This window comes from Rhinolophus ferrumequinum, chromosome 20 (genome assembly GCF_004115265.2).
Source record: "Rhinolophus ferrumequinum isolate MPI-CBG mRhiFer1 chromosome 20, mRhiFer1_v1.p, whole genome shotgun sequence".
NCBI classification, from domain to species: domain Eukaryota; kingdom Metazoa; phylum Chordata; class Mammalia; order Chiroptera; family Rhinolophidae; genus Rhinolophus; species Rhinolophus ferrumequinum.
Window position 1 is genome coordinate 21519335 of NC_046303.1, and position 21928 is coordinate 21541262.

General features: G+C 32.2%; 1 protein-coding gene across 3 annotated transcripts in view; it reads left to right on the top strand.

The window, feature by feature from the left end:
* SNX13 (sorting nexin 13) overlaps positions 1–21928 on the top strand; it is a 119399-nt gene that overhangs the window by 83199 nt on the left and 14272 nt on the right. For 2 of the 3 annotated variants that reach the window (XM_033088314.1, XM_033088312.1), the window contains exons 16-20: positions 3087–3124; positions 8029–8098; positions 12143–12315; positions 16983–17090; positions 18919–19029. In XM_033088314.1, coding sequence (XP_032944205.1) covers positions 3087–3124; positions 8029–8098; positions 12143–12315; positions 16983–17090; positions 18919–19029 — 500 coding nt within the window. The remainder of the gene's footprint in view (positions 1–3086; positions 3125–8028; positions 8099–12142; positions 12316–16982; positions 17091–18918; positions 19030–21928) is intronic. The other variant, XM_033088313.1, reaches the window with a different exon arrangement.

Sequence of the window (21928 nt, forward strand, 5' to 3'; positions counted from 1 at the left end):
AGTAAATGGGAAAAACTTGACTAAGTAATATTTTAAGAGAGTACTTCAATTATAGTCATTTCCTTACGAATAGGTTTATGGACCAGACCATTTGGGGTTAGAGATACAGTAGCGATTTTAGGTGGTGAAAAAAATACCTTTATAATGGAAGTTTCCTAATTTTAGCCTTCTCCTCTGCTCCCCCTCCAATCTATATTAGTGAGATTTTACTTTTCAAATAATCTTAAGAAATCTAGTTACAGAAGTTTGCATTTGAGTTTTAATAACTTTTGTATTGATTATTGATCTATAATTTCGGGTTTTTAAGTTAATACTGTTTCTGGCTTATTTATTTGTAAACTTTGAATAATATTTTAACTGGATTTGATTGCATAATTAAGGAATTTTTTTTGTTTGTTTTTTTAAGGAGTACTCTAGGGGAGCTGAACAGTAAAATTCAGTGGACCTCGAGTTTACTATATAGTATATCTGTATTTAGTGTCTGTTGGAACATCTCTTACAGAGCTGCTGTGAAATGTACAGTAGCAACTCTGCTTCCAGAAAGGATTACTATAAATACTTTTAATTTTATCTACTTTACACATTACTTAGTATTGTGAAATCTATATCCTTTATGATCCAGAATGAAAAAGAAAAATCGAATCATAATCAACTAATTGTATGAGCTTCTAAGTAATATATAATTTAAAATGATAATAGTAGCAATATATTCTGTGGGAGTAGTTTTGGATGCTGTAGTGTAAGAACTCTTCCAAAGTCTTCTAAATGGACTTTTAGCTTCCACTCATCTCTTTCTAGCCAGTCTATCTTCTTTTATGCACCTAATGGAAGCAAATTATTTGTCAGCCATCTCAAGCTTCCCAAAACCTTATAGTTACTCAAAACACAAAGTAGATTTAATTTTTTTTTCTTTTTGCATCTGGTTTTAATCTGAAGCAAATGTACTTCTCTAATACATTAGTCATTGAGTAATCCCTCCCATTGGAATCGTTGATTGTAGTTTGGAATTACATGGTATGTATCTTTTGTATTTCTAGGACATTGCTTTTTAACATTCAGTGTTCTAATTGATGAGCTTTTATATATTGTATCACTCAGAAATTGCCTGATCATTTTTTTGAAACCATTTGGAAAACTGGGGAGTGATGCGTATAATATGAAACATTGTTGTTAAAAATAGCTGTTAGATTTATTGTCTTTATCAGTGTTTAGGCTTTAGTACAACTTTTTCAAATAGTAATGCTTATGATTTTCTTGTCTTTATAAGATCAGTTAGTCAAAAATAGGCCTCCCCCACATTTTTTGCTATAAATTCATTTTCTGACTTTCAAGATTAAGCTTCTTAACACTTTGTGTATATTTTTAAACATTCTGAAATTTTGGCTACTTTGCAGGCATTTTGAAATAATTGTCTAATCCAGTGTTTAATGTGTAGCTGATTGTTGGAAAATGCAAGCTACAATTGAGCCTAAAATTAATAGGCCAATCCTTATCATGTGAGATAATACTCTGGTGGTTTTTCTCTGCTGGGGAAGAAGTTTCATTCCCATTTAAACTTCAGTAGGTAGGTAGGTAGGTAGCTGGATAGACCATCTCTCATCTCTCTCCTCTCCTCCTCCCCGTTCTTCCTTCTCTTTCTCCTTATTTGTGATCGCCTTCTTTAGTTCAGCTTTAAATTATTTTACAAGTAGATATTTTCTTTTTTATTAAAACATGTTCTCACAGTCTTTTTAAAATATTTAAATTGTTTTCTGTTTTCAATTTTAGTTTCAATCACATTTTTCTCAACATGTCAAACTGTACTTTTTTTTGTTTTCTAAGATTTATAGGCAGTTATCAAATTCTTGATTAAGTGTGGACCTACATTTATGTTAAACTTTATTTCTGCATCTTCTTATGTTGATCAAGAAATTAAAACATGCTTTGTTTTTCTCCTGATTTCACTTTTAACTTGATTTGTGTTTGGTGGGAAGCTTTAAGAGATGGGCAAAACTACAGAGGTAGGAGGAATATATTTTAGTAAGGAGAACAGAGAACTATTTGTTTATTCATTTCAGTTATCACCTTGCTATTAACCAAGGGGTAATCATAGGTGAAATTTACTTTTTACCTTTTGTGACCAAAGGTCTAAGGAATGAGGAAAAGTTCTTGGGCATTTAGAACTGTTGAAGTTGGAAAGCAACACCAACAGCCTTTTTCTGAAAGTAATGGACATTTGTTTTGAAGACCCCTTTAGAGATCCAAATTCACAAATAATCTCTTAAGTGCTAGAAACCATATATTAACTTTAAACTATAAATAAATATTGCTTTACCATAGACTTGAGTTTTTGACAGGGAATTGGTAACTTAATTTGCTCAGATATAGATAAAATCCTAAGGGAAAAGACATTTTAATAATCTATAATTGACTTACATAATTTTTAGTTGCTTTTTAATTAACTGGCATTGCTTATGGAGTTTTACATATCTTTTGTTCTATTAGTTATATATTTTAAGAATCTAGACAGTTAATATTTTTGAGCTAAGTCTACCAAGAATAAGTAGACTTAATAGATATATCAAAAATGAATCTGTTTTTCACACTAAAGAATAATTTTATTGGTAATCTCTCTTAATCCAGTGAGACAAATAACAAAATACCTCTGTCATATCCTAATGGACTTCACTCTGCAGTGTTTTCCTCATGTTTACACTCTATTAGACAACTTAATATGGTACTATGCGGATAAAATATGTAATACTTGCTGTCCTGTACATGAATGCCTTTTTGTGTGGATATGTGGAGGCAACACACACACACACACACACACACACACACACACACACACACACACACACACACACACACACACACACACACACACACACACACACACACACACACACACTTTTCCCTGAAATTCCTGACTTGAAAAACCATGGGACTTAAGGGAACGGGTGTTTGGGAGTAGTGTGACACAATTTTTCTTTACTCTTCTGTTATGTCTTGGCTTGTGTGACTTTCATTCTTGGTATTTGAACCTTAGAAAAAGCGTGTTTCAAATTTTTTTTACTGTATACTCAGTTGAATTTCCCTTTCCACAGAATCATTTAATGGGTCTCCTACAGGAAGTATAAATTTGGTAAGTACTATTATGAATACTTTAATTATTAAAGTGGCTTGAAAATTATATGAAAGGCTGAGCCTTAACATGTAAATAAATGATATATTAGAAGCCCCCAAGCATCCTTTAATATTATAAGAAGTTATGCTTTTAAAGAAATGTTAAATTCACATGTAAGGCATCTGTGAATTAGAACTTAAAAATAAAACTTTCATTTTTAAAAATGGGCATAGGTCATAACTGCATAATTCAGTTGTATTTGATAAAAATTGATTTCATTATTTTCAATCTCAGCATTTCATATTTTAAAATGAGTGATTAGTGCTATAAAAGGCAGTAAATTTGTGACATAGAAATGTTTTCATTGGAATTAGTTTTCTCTTGTATTTGGAAAAGAAATGTAAAGCTAGCCGGGGTATCTGAAAACTTGTAGATATTTCTTAAAGTTTACAATATAACAAATTCAGGTGTTTATAAAACATATTTTTAAGTATAGATAGTCTTACAGTGAATTAAGCAACTAATCATATGATTACAGTTTTAAGAATGACATGTTTTTAGCATATGAGCTGTCATTGGCATTTCATGTATACAAGGTGAAGTGTGAAATAATTAACATTTCAGTTTTTTTAATAGTATATCCATCCTTGCCATTGAATAACTTATTTCATAAAATGCTACTACAAATATATGTATAACACATATATAATATATATGTCATGTATGTTAATGTTCTGTAAAAGTTTCAGTCCAGAGTTTGGGGGTATGTGTAGGAGGAGATTATTTTCTTTGTTTTTCCTTCTACTTACATTACTTTTTCTTCTAGACTTTTTGTAATAGCTAAGTGGTTTAGAGGTCCATTATCTTGTATTGTCTTCTGTACTACTACACTTATTTCTAAAATCACCTTATTGAGTAAATGTTCTTTTACTGTACAAAGTATAACATTTAACAAAACACTAAAGCAAATCAGCCATACTGATATGTCAGTTATTTTGTAACATTTAAAATTGTTTCCTAAATCATTTGGTATCATTACCATTTACTTTTTATATTCCCATAATTTTATAACAAAACTTGAAGTTGTAGAACGTGAAAACAATGTTAGCAATAATGTTCATTATGTAGAAAAAAGTTTCCATATGTGATAGAACTTTTCCTGGCTTTGAAATTTTCTAGTATTCACATTTGTAGTGCTTGTACAAGTGTTTGAACACTAGTAAAAAAATATTTTTTTCTTTTATTCATATCTGGAATAAATTCTTTTTTAAATAAGAGAGACCTCTTTTGTCATGTCATATAGTGATATAAGCCAGAACAGTCTCTGGATAGAAAAAGTTATACTTGAGGTCAGTAACTTGCAATATTTTATTATTCAGATCAATCAATTAAATTCAAGCTTTAAGTAGCTGGAGATTTTTGGATCCTCTTTTTTAATACATAGGCATTTTGGTGGATAGCTGCATTTAAAAAAAATTTTTGAGGTTATAAACTAGATCGTGATAGTTTATTCCAATATACTAAGCAAAGAAAATATTTAATGTGTTAGTGTTTTACTCATTTTGCAATTGAGATTGGCAGGTAAATTATAAGCATTTGTAGTAGTGCCTTTTTAGTTGTTTTTGTTGAGTTCATTATCATAGCAAATTTGAATTTTCGGTTTTTGTCTTAGCATAATGTTAAACACTTTTTTTTTTTTTTCAAATTCAAGAACTCTTAACCCAAGGATTACTATACAAATGGGATTTTATTTCAGGAGAGGATTATGTGCTTCTTTTGAAATCAGTTTCTATTAGTAATCAATACTTACAGTTCTAAATCAGAATGGAGTTCTGTAGTTATTGTGTTTTCCTGAAAATAAGACCTAGCCGAACAGTCAGCTCTAATGCGTTTTTTGGAGCAAAAATTAAATAAATATATTTTATTAATATAAAACCAATTAATATATAATGGTTTTATATTATATTGTATTTAATTATTATATTGTATTATATTTATCATATTAATATAATTATATTAATTACATTAGACCCGGTCTTATTTTACTATAAAACTTAGAGTAAAGTCATATATTTTACTATTTACTTATAGTAAAATAAGACTGGGTCTTATATTAATTTTTGCTCTGAAAGACGCATTAGACCTGACTGTTCAGCTGGGTCTTATTTTCGGGGAAACACGGTAATATTCTTTCATCAGTGTAACTTTATATAAGTCTACTTGATATTACATGTAATTATAACTTTGATTAATGTGTAAGAGGTGTTTCATCATACTGTTTTGATCATATTTAATGAAAATAATACTTATTAATTGTATATTTTAGATGTGCTAAAAGACATTTATATGCAAAGTTTTTAACAACTTATGGATTGCTAGTATAAGATGTTGGCATGTTTAAAATAGTAAGTAGCATTTAGCTTTATAAATGTTACCCTACAAGGGAAGGCTACTGATAATAATGCTTTTTTGAAAAAGTTGATTGTTTTTAATTGGAAGAAGATCAGAGTAGATAACAATCTGTAGTTTGTAGAATACTCCATTTCCTCTGATTCTTCTTTCACATAAATATAATATTAAAGCAATGGCTGTGCTATTTCTATCATAATGTTTTATTGTAGGTCATATGAGCACTTGAAAATAAGTGCATTCTTTTTTTTTTTCCAAAGTACTTTCATTCACGTTATATCCTGACAGAGTCATATAGAGCAGGTGTTAATACTGTTATACCATTGGGAAAACTGAGATGCAAGAAAGACTAGGTGATATGGTCCCTTATGGTATCAGCGATGACGCTTAGACTAGACCTAATTTAAAGATTTCCCACTTGACTTGACCAGGGAAGTACTGTGGATATCTGTATGGAATTTTCACATTTTGCTTTTCTTAATTATCAGTCTTTAGTAGATATGCTTTTGGCTTTCTTCTTAGAATACAGTTGCCTTAACTTAAATGCCTTTATGTCGTAACTGGCTGTATTAAAGTCATTTAGATGACTTTTCTCGTAATGATTGGTAATATCACATTAGGACTCCAAACTTCATTCAGATCCTATGGGTTTTACAGTGTGAAATATGTCTGAATCACGCCTGTTTGTCTGAGTTCCCCAACACCCTTCCTAAGTTCAGTGATTTACCACGAGGAATCACAGGCCTAGTCATCCTCATGACTAGGACTTAAGACAGCAAAAGGATATAAAGCAAAATCAGCAAAGGGAACAGATGCATGAGTAATGTCCAGAGGAAGTCTGGCGCAATTTCCTCTCCCATAGAAGTCACATAGGACAAACTTAATTCCCCCAGCAATGACTGTGACAACGCATACGAAGTAGTACCACTAGGAAGCTCAACTGAGACGAAGTGCCAAGGTTTTTATTGGAGGCATGTCACATGCCTAGCATGTACCAAAATTTCAGATTGCTGGGAAGAAAGCAGGTGTTCAGCATAAACTACGAGGTTGGACAGTTAAGTTCGTGAACTCATCCTAGAAAAAGTGCTGCATACCTCATGGCTGAATATCATCAGTACAGTCACCTTCCAAGTCCTCCCCTTGGGAAGCTATGCACTGACACCAGTGCCTAATCCACCCTTCAAAGCCATTTTGGAATTCTTTCTGGAATGGCCATCAGAGCTGTCGTCGTCTTAACCTTGATGTCCTGAATGTCATCAAAATGCCTTCCTTTCAAAATTTTCTTTATCTTTGGGTAAAGAAAGAAGTCATTGGGGGCCAGATCAGGTGAGCAGGGAGGATGTTCCAATACAGTTATTTGTTTACTGGCTAAAAATTCCCTCAGAGGCAGTGTTGTGTGAGCTGGTGCATTGTCATGATGCAAGAGCCATGAATTGTTGGTGAAAAGTTCAGGCCGTCTAACTTTTTCATGCAGCCTTTTCAGCACTTCCAAATAGTAAACTTGGTTAACTGCTTGTCCAGTTGGTACAAATTCATAATGAATAATCCCTATGATATCAAAAAAAGGTTAGCAACATCATTGCAGCAAGTTCGCGAACATAATTGTCTGACTTCGTACATTGTGCAAACAGGTAGTGTGAGCCACTCTTAGCAATTAGGGAATCGTGGGAACCTTCCCTAAATCTAAATTCCCAAACGCCATTCAGCGGCCAGCCTTGCAAGCAGTTCTTTCTAAGGAAAGCAGCTTCAAGCCTGCTGTATTAACTCTCTTTCATAGTCTGTCTGCATTATATGATTATGTTCTTTTCTCTGTGTATGTGGGTGTACGTATATGTGGCAAATTTTTAAAAATTTAAACCCAAAGACTATAGTTATAAAAGATGCATTCTGGGTCAGTCAGTAATCTTTGTTTGTGAAATTATTTTTAAAAATTAATTATTTAAAATCTACCTTAGGCTATGGATTCACTTTGTTGAATAAGTAATCATAATAATAGCTAACAGGCAGTCTTCTAAATGTTTTAATGTCTTCTCATTTAAACCTCATATAACCCTATGACGTAGGTGCAATTATTCTCATTTTACAGATTAAAATTATTTCCAAATTAACAAAAGTGTTAAATAATACAGAGTTGGCTCTATTACATTTCAACATTTAAAAAAATTGAAATATTAACTTTAGAATATGTCCATTTATTTTTATCCACAGTTTTCTTGCCATATATTAAATATAACTGAGAAGTAGTAGCAAATCATAGTATATGGACAAGCAATAAAGGAAGAAATAATTTGATTTATTAAGTTGATTTCTAATTTACTTTGTTTTATACTTTCCTAATCTTGGCTCTTCGCTCTCTCCTGCTGGTATAAATAGAATTATTGTTGAGGGATGAGGATGCAAATAATATAAAACTTACATGGGGCAAAGATGAGTAATGCACATATGGTGTAGAATTCTTCAACACCTTTTTCTCTGTAAAATTAAAATACCTTCTTGATTTTTTTTTCCCCCAGTCTTTGGATGACCTTTCAAATGTATCTTCTGATGACTTAGTACAACTTCATGCTTACATTTCAGACACTGGTAAGAGACTTTATGGTATATTTATTACTTAAAAACTATTGATTATTGTTACTCTTACATTATTTTCCACATTTATTTCTACAAGCCATTCTTCTGTTTTGTAATCATATTTTTAAGTTATTTTTTTCATTTTGGCAGCATGTTCATTAAATTCTATGATGTTGATTTCCTTGTGTATGTGGGTATTTCCTTTTCTCTAAGGTTTGTCAGTGCTAACATTTTAAAAAACTCAAATTCTAAACATTCTGTCATTGCTAATAAACTCTGAAACCAATCTTTTCCTCTTTGTTTGCATCTAGCTGATCAGTGTCCGCATAATTGTTACTAAATTGTTTTGGGGCAGATTTTAGTTCAATATTTGTTTACATGCATGCAGAGTCAGATTAGATAACTGGGTAATTGAAGCTCTTAGATATTGGAGTTTGTAGAAGTTCTGGACATGCTTGGATGAGGTGAGAAACCTCTAAGATTTTGTGTCTCAATCAGCATATGTGCAAAATGGTTAGTGAACTGAGGAAAAAAAATCAATTTTCATCATTGCCATTCAGTTATTAGATAAGGTTAGTAAGTAGTAGATAATGATGGTTTTCTTATCTGGCCTCTCACTAGTCCTAGAATGTAGGAGTATTTTGTCAGATTACATGTTGAAGTATATACATATGAGATATATACCTCAGTTCAATCTCATGCTTACATTTTAGATACTGAAATGAAATTATAATATAAGTGTAGTTTAAAAGATAATTTGCATCCATTTTTTTTAATCTCTTTTCTCTTTTGCTTCTCACTGGAATTGGAGTCTCATTTTGCATTCTGTTCTTTGCTAAATTTCTGGAATAAATTAATCTGTAATTGCTGTTTCAGTAGTTTCTTTACCTTTTACAAATAGTTGGTACACACATTATTCTGCTCTTAAAGATCGTTACATAACACCCTTCCTTGTTAATAAAACTAGAGGTCTTGTTGCTTTTCTTTCTAGCTTTTGATATAGTTGTCGCACTTTTTCCTTCCTTAAAGTTTTAAATTCTTTTATAAACCTCTGTTTTCTTTATTGGCTTGTCTTCCAAATGTGAACGCTTTTTTTGAAATGCAAACATTTAGTATTTATCCTTTTACATCGTTCTTGAAGACCTTAAACTTTATGTCTAGAGGAAGGCACTCATGTCCGTATTTCTTATGTGGATCTTTCTCTTCTCTGAGGATTCTGATTTTTCTAGCTACCTTGTCCATTTATTTAACAAGTATTTATTCTTAAAATGTATGGAAGCACTATGCTAAGCATTTTTAATAAGTTGTTATTCCTGTCAGTCAGGCTGAAGTATAAATACTAAAGAAGCAGCATAATAGAGTGGTTAAGAGCACAACTTTCTGTCCAGATTGCTCGGTCAAACCCCAGCTCTGCCACTTAATACTTGGGTGAACTTGGACGTGTTCCTTAACTTCTTTGTATGTCAATTTCCTCATCCATAAAATGGGATGATAATAATAATATAATAATAAATAATACTTAACTCATAGGGTTGTTATGGGACTAATTAACTCATTACATTAGTAATTACATGGTAGGCATTATATATTAGTGCTTGTTCTATAAATACTTATTTACCAATTGGCCTCCAGAATCTCTTTGAGTCTAGGTCCTATATTCTGACCATCTTTATTACAGGAAATAGAACTGAGAGTTGAGTGCAGTGTTACTAAAGGATTGGTCCATGGACTCACTAGTCCTTACTGCTTCCTTCATTGAGAAATCTTGCTTTAGAAAATATTGGCTAAATTAAGCATTGTAGTTAGTGACGAGATTGAGTTTTATTCTCTGGTTCTTGTTTCTTATCTGATTATGGATTAGTAACAAATAGTATGCACATCACCTGCTGTGAGTAACGTCCTAATGAAAACAAAACCTACTATTTCCACTATAATATCTCACCATCATCTCAAAATCAGTATATATGTAGCCACATTTATGTTCTTTTAAAACTAATTACCTTCTGTCTTCTGTGCTTCTTTTATAATAACCTCCTTATTCTTTCTATTGTGCATGCACCCTGGTTGTGAGCTCCCCTGCCTATCAGTTTTTGACAAATCTGATTATTCTTTTTTAGAATGCTTTCTTACATTCCTCTTTTCTGTTCCTTTCTATTCTCTTTGCTCTTGTTAACTTCTAATTGGTTATGGTTTCCTACCTAATGGTTTGCTACCAAACTTATCTTGAACACAACAGATAAGGCCATTCCCTTGTTGCCATGTTAACTTTGTTGAGTGGTGGTGGTTCTCTAACATGACGAAAAAGTGTTGTGCAGTTTGTTCTGCATAGGTCTGAAGGATGATTGGAAGAGGTAAACAGTGAAAAACAATGTTACCTATAGTTAAAGCCCCTGAGAGCAACATGGCCAGTCTATCCGCAGTTTTATATTTTGTCAAATCGGGAACACTGATATTAGGTGGAAAAGGAATGAAGGCAATTTTGAGTAGAAAGTGCAAGTCTTAGAGAAAAATTTTGATGAAAGCCTGAGAGAGGTTTCTGCCTAACTGCATTTGCCAATGTAGATTTCTAGCTTTCATGTGATTAAAATAATTTACTAAGAAACTACACAGACCATTCTTTGCCTAGTTATATACGAAATAAAAAATATTTAGTCAGCCCCAAAATTGGACACTTATTAATTCACAATATGGATCAGTGTAATCTCTTACTAGAAAAGCAGTTTTGGTCAATATGGTAGTCTGAACTCTAAGGGGAAACACTACCTCTCACACATAGAAAGGCTGAAAACAAAAAAATAGCTAACAAGGCAAATCTACAGACCATCACAGACCACAAGGAAAAACAAATTCAGGTAAATGAGGAGCTGTGGAAGCCAAGGAGCTCATAAGAACGTAAAGACTGCTGTCTTGATTTTGATAGCATTTTTTATGTCCTCAAGTTTAGAAGAGTCAGGATGGGCTAAGGCAGTGGGAAGTTGGAACCCGAGAAGTGGCTTGATGTGAAAAGAGGAACTAGGAAAATTGAGCCTACTGTCAGGGAAAAGAACAGAGAATGTGAGCATCATGATTGGAAATGGTATCTGTCACCCACAGGAAATTGAAAGCCTATCTTGTATCCCAACATGGGTATGTCTCGATTCAGCCGTCCTCAACTGATTGTATTCCAAGAATCTCCTAGCCTGAGAGTATGTGTAGAATATTTATAGAGATAAGAATGCAGCACTATGAAAAAAGAACCAAGTAAAATTATAGAAATCAAGAAACATAGTGATTGAAATTAAGGTCAGTGGATGGATTTAAAAATAGGCCAAATACAGATGAGTGGAGTCAATAAACTTTTAGAGACCTGAAGAAATGATCTGAAATAGAATACAGTACAGAAAGGTAAGAAAATGGAAAATAGGAAAAACAAAGAAAATGCTTCAAAGGGCACCTCTTAAGACTAGTACAAAATGTGGACAGGTTTTGATTTTAGACCACCAGACTTGGATGGTTTATGGCAAATTAGCAGGAAAATGCCTTTTTAAAAAAATCTCCAGAATAAACTACACTTGTTAATTGTTGAATATTATAAGTGAGAAAGACTTGACCAAAAGAGCAGATAAATCTTATCCTGTGGCTTTTTCATTCTGTTTAGTTGAAGAGATTTTAATTGAAATACAACTAAATAGTGAAGACTAGTACAAAAGGTTATTATTTTGTTTCCGTTATATTTCCTCTGTTAAATTAAAGACTCTGATGCTATACTGTGGGATGGTACTGCGGTAATATAACCAATAATACATATAAGCTCTGGGAAAGCGGTCCAAAGTAGACATCACCGTGTGGTGGGTGGTGTCGTCATAACGCCACAGTTTATTTTGCAACATAGCCATCTTATGTAACACCTTATGGATGCCGCTACAGAGGACAGGAATTTATCCTTTGGTGACATCCTTTTGTCTCAGTCTGTCATTTCAAATTCTTCTTCATTTCATATTGTCCTTTTTGTTTTTGTTCTTCATCTTCCTCCTTTTTGTGTCTTTTGTTCCTCTTCATTTTGTTTTAAATGATTAGTATATGCTGACTATGACCCATATGCTGTGGCAGGCGTTTGTAATGATCATGGCAAGACATATGCATTGTATGCCATCACTGTACACCGGCGCAATCTAAACAGTGAGGAGATGTGGAAAACCTATCGTCGTTACAGTGACTTCCATGACTTCCACATGAGAATCACTGAACAGGTAATTAGGTTTGTAACGTTTGTGTACTTTAAAATTGTTTCCTGATTCAGTATTTCATTCCGAGTAGTTCTGAGCATGCTAAGGTATTGATCAAAGCTAATGAAAGAAAATAAGGTAAGAATATTTGTATGAGTAACGTAAATGTTACGCTGATTTTGAACATTTAACCAATAAACTTTAACTAGTCTTAATCATTGTGGACTAGACAAAATATCAATGGTATATCTTGGAAAATTAAAATGAGTGTGTCTCATTTTAAAAGTTCTCTCTCTCTCTCTCTCTCTCTCTCTCTCTCTCTCTCTCTCTCTCTCTCTCTCTCTCTGGATGGGTGTGTATGTGTGTGTTTTATTCTTTGCAGAGGTATTTGCGTTTGGTTTTAAAGTGGGGATGAGGATCACTATAGGACATTTTGTAGTTTTGTTTTTGGCAGTGTAATTCAGAACTATAGTCATTTTAAATGGCATCCTTATCCACTAGTGTAACAGTTAAATCTTTGATATTGTATATTAAGAACCACAACCTAAATTAAACATTAACCATATAATGTTGTTAATTCTTACTAAATACAACCCTCTTGTTTTATAGAAGTATAAAGACTCTTAAAGATAATAAATATAAGCAAATTATTTCTCTCTTCTATTTTTTATTAAATATATTTTCTTGTCCTTAGAAAAATATAAACTATCTACCAGATGAATTGAAGTAGGTGATCTATGAAATTTATAACTCCTGAGAGACTTTAATTTCATTCAAGGTTTTTAAATATATAACTGGTATTAAACCAATAAAAATTGTAATAGTGGTGACGTTTGATTGGGTGGACTAAAGCTTTGAAATGACATTGTACAAGGTTAGTACTCAGAAAATATATTTTTCAATTAAGATAGTGGGGAAAATATGGTCAGCACTGTGATAATCTCATTAAAATATTTTATGAATGAGAGTGAGATAAACTTTTAACAGCTCGAAAATTACTAAAAACAGAAGGTTAGTGTTGACTCCACAGACCCATATTAAAAGGACTATTTTGAGTTACATTCAGAAGGAAATTAAAACTTTGGACATGTTTGTTCTTCTGTTCTGATTGAATACATCTTTATGCTTCGCTTGATTTGTTTGCAGAGGTGAAAGAATTTTCTGCCCAACATGGAAGAAATAATTGCTTTAGTTTTCCAATGTTATCTGTTTGATATTGTTTTAGAATCCAGTAGCTCCTATATTTCTTCTCATCCTCACTTTACCCAAACATGACAAATTTTAAGATAATTTGAATTGCTAAGAGTAATTTTATTTACTTTCAAATTAATGGGAATTTGCTATAATACGAAATTTTCTTTGTGTGAATAGCTCTAATTTTCTTTCTACTATTAAGAAGAATGATTGTTGCTTAATTTAAATGTTCTAGGCTAGCACTGTAAATATTATATTGACAGATATAAGTGAAGAACATACTTTTTAAAAACTATTAATAAAACAATTTGTACAGAGATTTCCTTTTCAATACAGCACCAGAAATTAATGAAATTGATAAAGCACTGTTCATTTTTGAAAGGGCTCAATGCAGGTGAAGTGGATATTTTGACTTAGTGTTTCCTATAAAGTCACAGTAGCGTGTGATTACTTAAATGTTCAGATTGCTCACAGAGCTTAAGAAATTAAAAACTAAGCTTATGCGTGAAAAGTAGGTTTAAGCAAAATACTAAGCATTTATAAATAAGACTCAAGCTGTTTCCCTTTTAGCTCTGCCTTATCTATATTTTTTAAGCTCAGATCCCCCATAAAATAGCAGAAGAAAAATGTAATGACTTGTAATTCACCAGTTGGTAACAATACAACCTATTGACACAAATTTTAACTCCATAGAGCTCTTCAAGTATTAACTTTATTTTAAAGCAGGCTTCATTTTCTTAATTTAACTTTGTGATGTAAACTTTTTCCAGTCTAAAATATGAACTATCATCTATTTTCTTTAAAGATTTTTCAGTAGTCTAATTTGATGTTTCATGGATAAAGATTTATAAAATTAAAAGAAAATAATTAAAATGTTAAATGTCATATTGTTTTAGAAATGGTCTGAACTACCCATTCATTTATGTAATAAATATTTATTGAGCTTGTCACCTGTGCCTGGCATAATTCTCAGTGCTGGGAATATAACAGTGAACAAGACAGACCATTCTTGCCTCTAGGAGTTTACATTCCGTCAGCCACTGCAGTTTTGTTTTATTGGATGAACTGTATATAAGTATAGATGAAATACTAGTGATTTAAAAGATATTAAGTATGCGTTAAGGTAACTGAATAAAAGTGTTTATGTACCGAGATATAAACACATTTTGAATCTTTCTAATATAAAATGTCAAAAGTGCTCTTTAAATTTTCTAGTAATGTATTAGGAATCTCAACCTGGCCTATTCATTGTGGAAAGATAAAATCTTTGATTTTGGAATGTCTGATTTACACATAATATTTGAGATCTTTGTGAACATTGCAATACACTCTTTTAATTTTTGTGAGTTCTTTAGGTAAATTTCAAATTTATTTTACATGCCTTTTAAAAATATTTTGATGAATTTTTGGCAGAGGAAATTATATTACTTTTCAGGAATGGACTACCTAGTACTTATAAATAGTATTTTAAAAACTAAGCTTGTGTGAGTTAATATAGAGGATAAAATTTTCCCATTTTTTCCTTTTATAATAATAATATTTGGAAAAAACTATTGGTCATATATGCTTCTGTTCCAGACAGATAATTTAAAAAAGAATTTGGTAGTTTACACTTTAAGAGAATAACTTATTGTAACTTTTTTTTATTAATAAGGTTTAATATTTTAAAGTTTCTGAAATAAATTGTTGTTTTACTGGATACTATTATATTCCCTTGGTGTATTAGTTCGCTAGGGCTGCCATAACAAAAGACTACAGATTGGGTGGCTTAAACACCAGAAATCTGTTTTCCCATAGCTCTGGAAGCTAGAGGTCCAAGATCGAGGTGTTGGCGAGTTTGGTTTCCCCTGAGGCATCTCTTTCTGGCGCAGTTGACTGCTCTGCTAACTGTGGCCTCACATGACCTTTCTGTATGTGTGCTTTCATCCCTGGTGTCTTTTTGTGTGTCCAGATTTCCTCTTTATGAGCACAATAGCCAGAACCTAAATTAAATTTAACATTTAATTTGGTAGTGCCCCACCTCACGGTTTGTTTTCCTCTCTAAAGGCTCTTTCTTCACATACTGTCACATTCTGCAGTGCTGGAGGTTAGAGCTTCATTTTTCAGTTCATAAACTGAATCTGTAGTTTAAGAGAGCGTGGATAAGTAATATTCTAGGAAATTAAACATCTTTTAGGGTACCTTGAAAAAGTAAATTTACTTCCATAAGATATGATTGAAAAAAAATAATTCAGAAAATCAGGCACTCTGCATTGGCCATTTGATATCAAAGAGGACCCATTCTAATACTTTTGTGAATCACCAAGTTTGTGAATATCATGACAGCATCACATTTTCCCTGTAAATTGCCTCTCCCCTTTTTTTGTTTTTCTTGCCTTGGCTGGGACAAAAAAGCTACCTTTACCTTTCACACGGAACATACAATGAACTTGTTCACATTATAGCTGCAAGCAACCATCTGATTTGTCATTCCATTAATAATTTATCAGACTTCCAGTTTGGGGATGAAAATGATCCTACACCTTTTTATTTCCTCTTCTCTTTAATTTCTGCAGCTGGAATGAATGAGTTTTTAAACAAAGAACATTTTTAAAAGTGTGCTTCATTTCAGAATGTGTATCACATGGGAAAAGCAGTGAGGCAGCTTGAAGTTTCAGATACAAGGCTGCTGGCCAGGCGTGGTCACCAGCTAAACGACTTTACGCTTAAACTGTTAGCAGCTAGCGTGGTTCAAATCTGTACTTTGGTAAGGCACCGCAGGTTACTCCACATCAGGACCTTGAAGGTCCTCCCAAATGTTAAGTCTGTAAGTGCTAGACTTAGAGTATGTATATTTACTTTGTTCTTGTGGCTTTACAAAGATACGCTGTAAGCTGATGGCTCTTAATTGTTTTTCTTAGTAATCTTAGAGTTTATTTTTCATGTGATGGATGGGGAAGAAATATCAGTGTTTGTACTATAGTTGTATATGTACAGAGTTGTAATACAGCTCTAAGTTATATTCTTAAATTTTCTTTTTCCTTTAATAGTTTAACAATGATTAATTGGTTTGAAGCCATCAATATGAAAATATTTCTTTATGAAATTTTTTAACAAGCCAGGAATTCATAACTTTGATCATTAAAAATTTATTTGCTAATACTTTATTCACAAGTCACAGGGGTTGTTCAAGAAAATATTTTCAAAAACCTTTTATTACTAAATTTGAACAGTCTTACAATTAGAGAAAGTATTGAAATGAAACCGCATGTGATCATCACCCATCTTCATCAGTTATCCCTGTGTCATTCTTAATTGAAAATACTTTATAATAAGGAACATTAGAACTGTGGTTTGGACATATTTGGACAGTATTTTTTCATTTTTCTGATTTTTGATTAATACAACATATTGCAAAATGATCTGTTCAGCGTTTCTTTAATACATAGAGAAATTGCCACTTGCAAAATACTTTTTTTGTAAAAAGTTAAGATTATTGAATATATTTTGTCTTCTAGTTTGAAAATCTGTCAAGTATATTGAAGCTTCCTGGTAAAAAGACTTTTAATAATATGGATAGAGATTTTTTAGAAAAGAGAAAAAAAGATCTAAATGCATATTTACAGGTAAGTTCATGTTTGTTATTACCCATAGATTTTCATTTTAATGTAGCACACAGATGTAGTAGATTTCTTTATTAAAGAATTTTTTTTTCCTATAATAGTGGGATAGCAATCACTTTTGAGAAGCATGTCAGATGTGACGTGCAGTCTGCTCAGTAATTTGTAAATACTATTTTTCTGTTTATTGATTAACTAAGAAGTGTTCTTGAGACTCAGTACTAGGGATTTTGGTTGTTCAGGTTTTAGATGAATACACACACACAGGCAGGCACAAATATGCCTTCTACATCACTATAAAGGCTAGGTATTTCATGGTAGACTAAACTGAGTAGATAGTAGTTCTTCATGGTATATCTAAAGCCAGCCGATCTTACTCTCAGATAAATGTGTGTAGCTGCTTCCCATGGTCCAGAATGAATCTAATGCTTCTAAAATTACAGGATAATTCGAGAAAGGAATAGATCTGAGGGACTACTTCTGACGTGTAGCATCTTAGGCATGTAGATTTCTCCTGTGTCATAACAAAACATATCCCACAAGTTACTTATTGCATAAGGTGTTAGGACTCCTAGAAATAACTTTGTTTTTGACCTGGGTACCCTGATGCCAGATATAATAAAATGATTATTATAGTTTTTTTTTAATACTGATGAATGATTTATAATGTTTTCCATCTATTAGACAAGGCTTTAACCCAGGTACATATATAGGGTTTCATTATTTAGCTCCCCACTTCATTCTCTAGAACAGGGGTCAGCCAATTACAGCTTGCAAACCAAATCTAGCTCACCATGTGATTTATTAAGAGTTTTAGTGGAGCATAGCCACCTATTTAGTTTACGGTTGTGTCTGACTGCTTTTGCAGGACTACAGTAGAGTTGAGTAGTGTCAACAGAAACTCCGTGGACAACAAAACCTAAAATGTTTACTATCTGGACCTTTACAGAGAAAGTTTGCTGAACCTGCCTTAGTATTTATATGTAGTACAACTTAGCTAATACTATACTGGATATTTTGTTTGGAACGTTTCTCTCTGTCTCGTAAACATTTATATGTTTGGTTGGGTTTGTTTATAGCCATAATTGCAATTTCCATGGCATTATTTATAATTGTAATTTTAATACATTATTATTATTTACTGAAAGGATAACAAAAACATAAATTTCTGCTGTCATTCACCTTTGTCTTCTCCTGGCTTAAATTTGAATGTCTGATACCATTAATTGACTCTTGTCAAATGTTTTGATTTTTTTTTCAAATGTATAACTTCAGTTGCATTAAAACATGTATCAGTTATTTATAAGATTTAGGAAATCACCACTGTTTCCCAAATCAAATGCTATACATGTATCTTTTAAATGTGGTTATACTGTATACTTCTTAGCTAATGATATCAGTATGTCAAAGAATGTTAGGCTATATCAGTAACAGTTGTGAAAGCAATATTTTGTTTTATAACACTTAAAAGTTTTTGTCTGGATTATTTTATATACTTTCTGTTAATGTTAAATTTTAAAATGGCATATGAATAATGTAACAGTTTACTAATGTGGATCTTAGTATTAGCTATAAAACCTGAAAATGGAATAGTATTTAAATATATTTGGACAGTGTTCATCTTAGATGTGCTGAAAGTCAAAATAGCAGGTGGAAGAATATATACCAAGCTGTTGATGGTCATAGAATTATTGATGGCTTTAACTGTATTAAGTGGTTTTTAAATATAAAATTAAAATTCTTTACATTCTTAAATTTCTGCCAGATGAAATTATAAAAAGTAGTTAATTTCTAGTACTCTATCAATGTGAGATACCTTTTTTTCCCCCGTTAGTTACTATTAACTCCTGAAATGATGAAAGCATCCCCAGCTTTGGCTCACTATGTGTATGATTTCCTTGAGAACAAAGCCTACAGTAAAGGGAAAGGTGATTTTGCTCGCAAGGTAAGCAGACCATTGCATTGGTTTTCTTTACAGATCCATTTTCATACTTTGATCTTGATAAAAGAAAATAAGTTTATATTTGTATGTATGTTTTGAGACTAGAAAAGTTTATTAAATGCTCCTTGGAGTGTTTTTCTTCTTTCTGTGCTTTATTAAGCCTACTGTTATTGATAGTTGTGTCTAATAAGTATAAACTCCTGTTTTTACATGGAGATTAAAATCCAGCAGTAACTTCAACAGAAGGGAAAAAACTTTTGAAATGATGCATTAAGGAAGGTTTGCCTAAGACAGGTCACCAGTTTTTCATTAGCTTCAGAAGGAACTATTTCTTATTGGGAGGAAATGTCTTCTACTTGAAGTAAGGATAAGAAAAGTGTTAAAGAGGGTATGATTTTTATGCCTCTTTAGTGAAATCTTTATTATTTAAAATTCATTTTGGGGTACAAGACCTATACTTGGAATAAGATACTAGGTTAAGACAATAAATGATGAAGGTCTCAAATTGAGCAAGATAGCTTGGTGGGTGAGGGCACAAACTTTGGGATCAGACCCCTGCTCTGCCATTTATTAGCTGTGACCTGTACCATGTTACTTAATCTTTTTGATCTTTTAGTTTTCTCAAGAAGTGAAGGTGTCATTCCTCATTTTAGAGCATCTGTGTATTACAGTATACAAAGGCTCATAACCTCTGAATAAATGTTGGGTCTCAGTAGTACCACCAATAGTAGCAGGAGCTGTAATAGAAGGGGAAGCGGGGTGAAGGGTATGTAGGAACACTGTGTATTATTTTTGCAACTTCTTAAAAGCCTGAAATTATTTCCAAATGAAAATTTAAAAGGAAAAAGACTCCCCTACCACTTCTCCCCGACCTCCCCAAAAAAAGATGAACTTTTTTTTTTTTAATTAAGGAATTGGTACGAAATGAGTAAGAATTAGTAACTCTAAGCTTAAGAATTTCATGTGATTAGGTCAGTTTTAACATTCAAGTGAATGTTAACATTTCTAAGCGAAATGTTTTGTTTTAATAACAAGTTCCAGTTTTTATACCTTATGATAGGGAAAAAATGTTAGTCTTATCTTTGTATTTCATGATTGAAGTAATTGAGTTTAAATTCCAACTCTTAATGGTTTTATTGTCAATAGAGATGCATTTCAGTATTCTGTCTTTTTCAGGTTTACCTCATTTTCCTCTCTCTTAAAATTGCATCAATTTTAAGATAAGCTTAATAGTTGATAACAGCGTTTTGAGATAAAAGAAACATAGTATTAAATGTACACAATTATGTTTTACTAACCAGCAGTAAAATATATATATATATACAGATATATATGTATATATATGTATGTATGTATACATACATATGTATATGTGTATATACATATATATGTATATGTGTGTGTGTGTGAGTGTGTGTGTGTGTGTGTGTGTGTGTGTATGTGTGTGTGTATATATATATATATATATATGTATATATATATATCTCTCCAAACAGTTGTATATCACTTTTTTAAAAAAATTACTGCTGGAGTCTAAAGATCCTTCTGAATGATTTCTGGAAATGCATAATAACATACATTTTTCATAAATCACCTTGGTAATTACCAGGGTCATCTTGACAGCTTTTAGATTGTCGGAATAATTTTTATGCATCAAAAATTACGGGTTTTCAGCTACATTTCCTTTTTGGCTGAATTATAATATTTTCCCTTAATTATATTTCAGTAAATTAAATAGCTATTAGATAAAAAATCATCTGTAAACATTTTATCCATGGCTATTCGGAGCTTGAGAAATAATACTTTATAACAATAACTTGGTCGCACAATTTGGCTAGCTTTTCAAAATCTGGGGGCCAATTCCTAGAAAAACTAACTGACATGCCTGTCATGCACACAGTATGTCTCTGTCAACTTTTATATCGTGGTGTGAAGGCATTTTAAGCTATAGTTAGGGACCTAAATTTAAATTAAAATTCCTTCATTCGTGTTGTTATCAATACAAATTACTCAAATGAGGTGGTGACTAGATGAGTAGACAACATCTTTGTAATCAGGCTAAGTGTACACTTTGGCCGCAATCCTTGATTTACTCAAACTCTGCTGGGTAATTTGCAGATTTCTTTCCTTTTTTGTTCTGAACATCTGTTTCAAGACAAATCCTGTTTTTAAAAATGATATCATATGGTGATGGACTCTACTTTTATGCTTCTAAAAGTCTATTTCAAGGTTAGGCGTCAGAATCTCCTGTCTAGGTTTTTCCATCCTCAGTGGCTCCCGCTGTCCCAACCCCAATACAGATAGATGCTTGAGCTTTACCATCAGAAATTGGGGGGAAAAAAAAACTGAAATGGATTCTGTAGGTCTGGGATGGTGCACAGGCAACTATTTTAAATCATTGTCTAATCCATGGTATAGATTTAGGTTCTCTTATCTTAAAAGTGTATCAGTGATAGTTTAGCCTCGTACCTGGATCGCACATGAGGTTGTGTTCATTTAACCGTCTCTAAAGATTATATTAGTTGAACCCACATCTCTGCTGCCAAGTGTAAGATATATAAAATTCTAAAATATTTTTGAGGATATTCAAATAGTTTTTAATATAGGTTGTAGATTAAAGTGAAATTCATGCCTTCTTTGCTTCTGAAATTCTACCGCTTCTGTGAATGTTATAACTTAGAGAGGTGGCAGTTTTCCCTGAAGCTGTGCATTTTAAATGTGGTATTCTTATGTGTATCTCTCTTTAAGAATTCTATTTGTGTTCTCATGAATTAGTTTATTTATAATGTTATTACAATTAAAAATCCACTTGGCAATGATGTCAGTATTGGAAATAATGTTCTGATTGATTTGAACACTGTTCTAGTTAACCAGAAACTACTCTTTATAGAATTAGAATTAC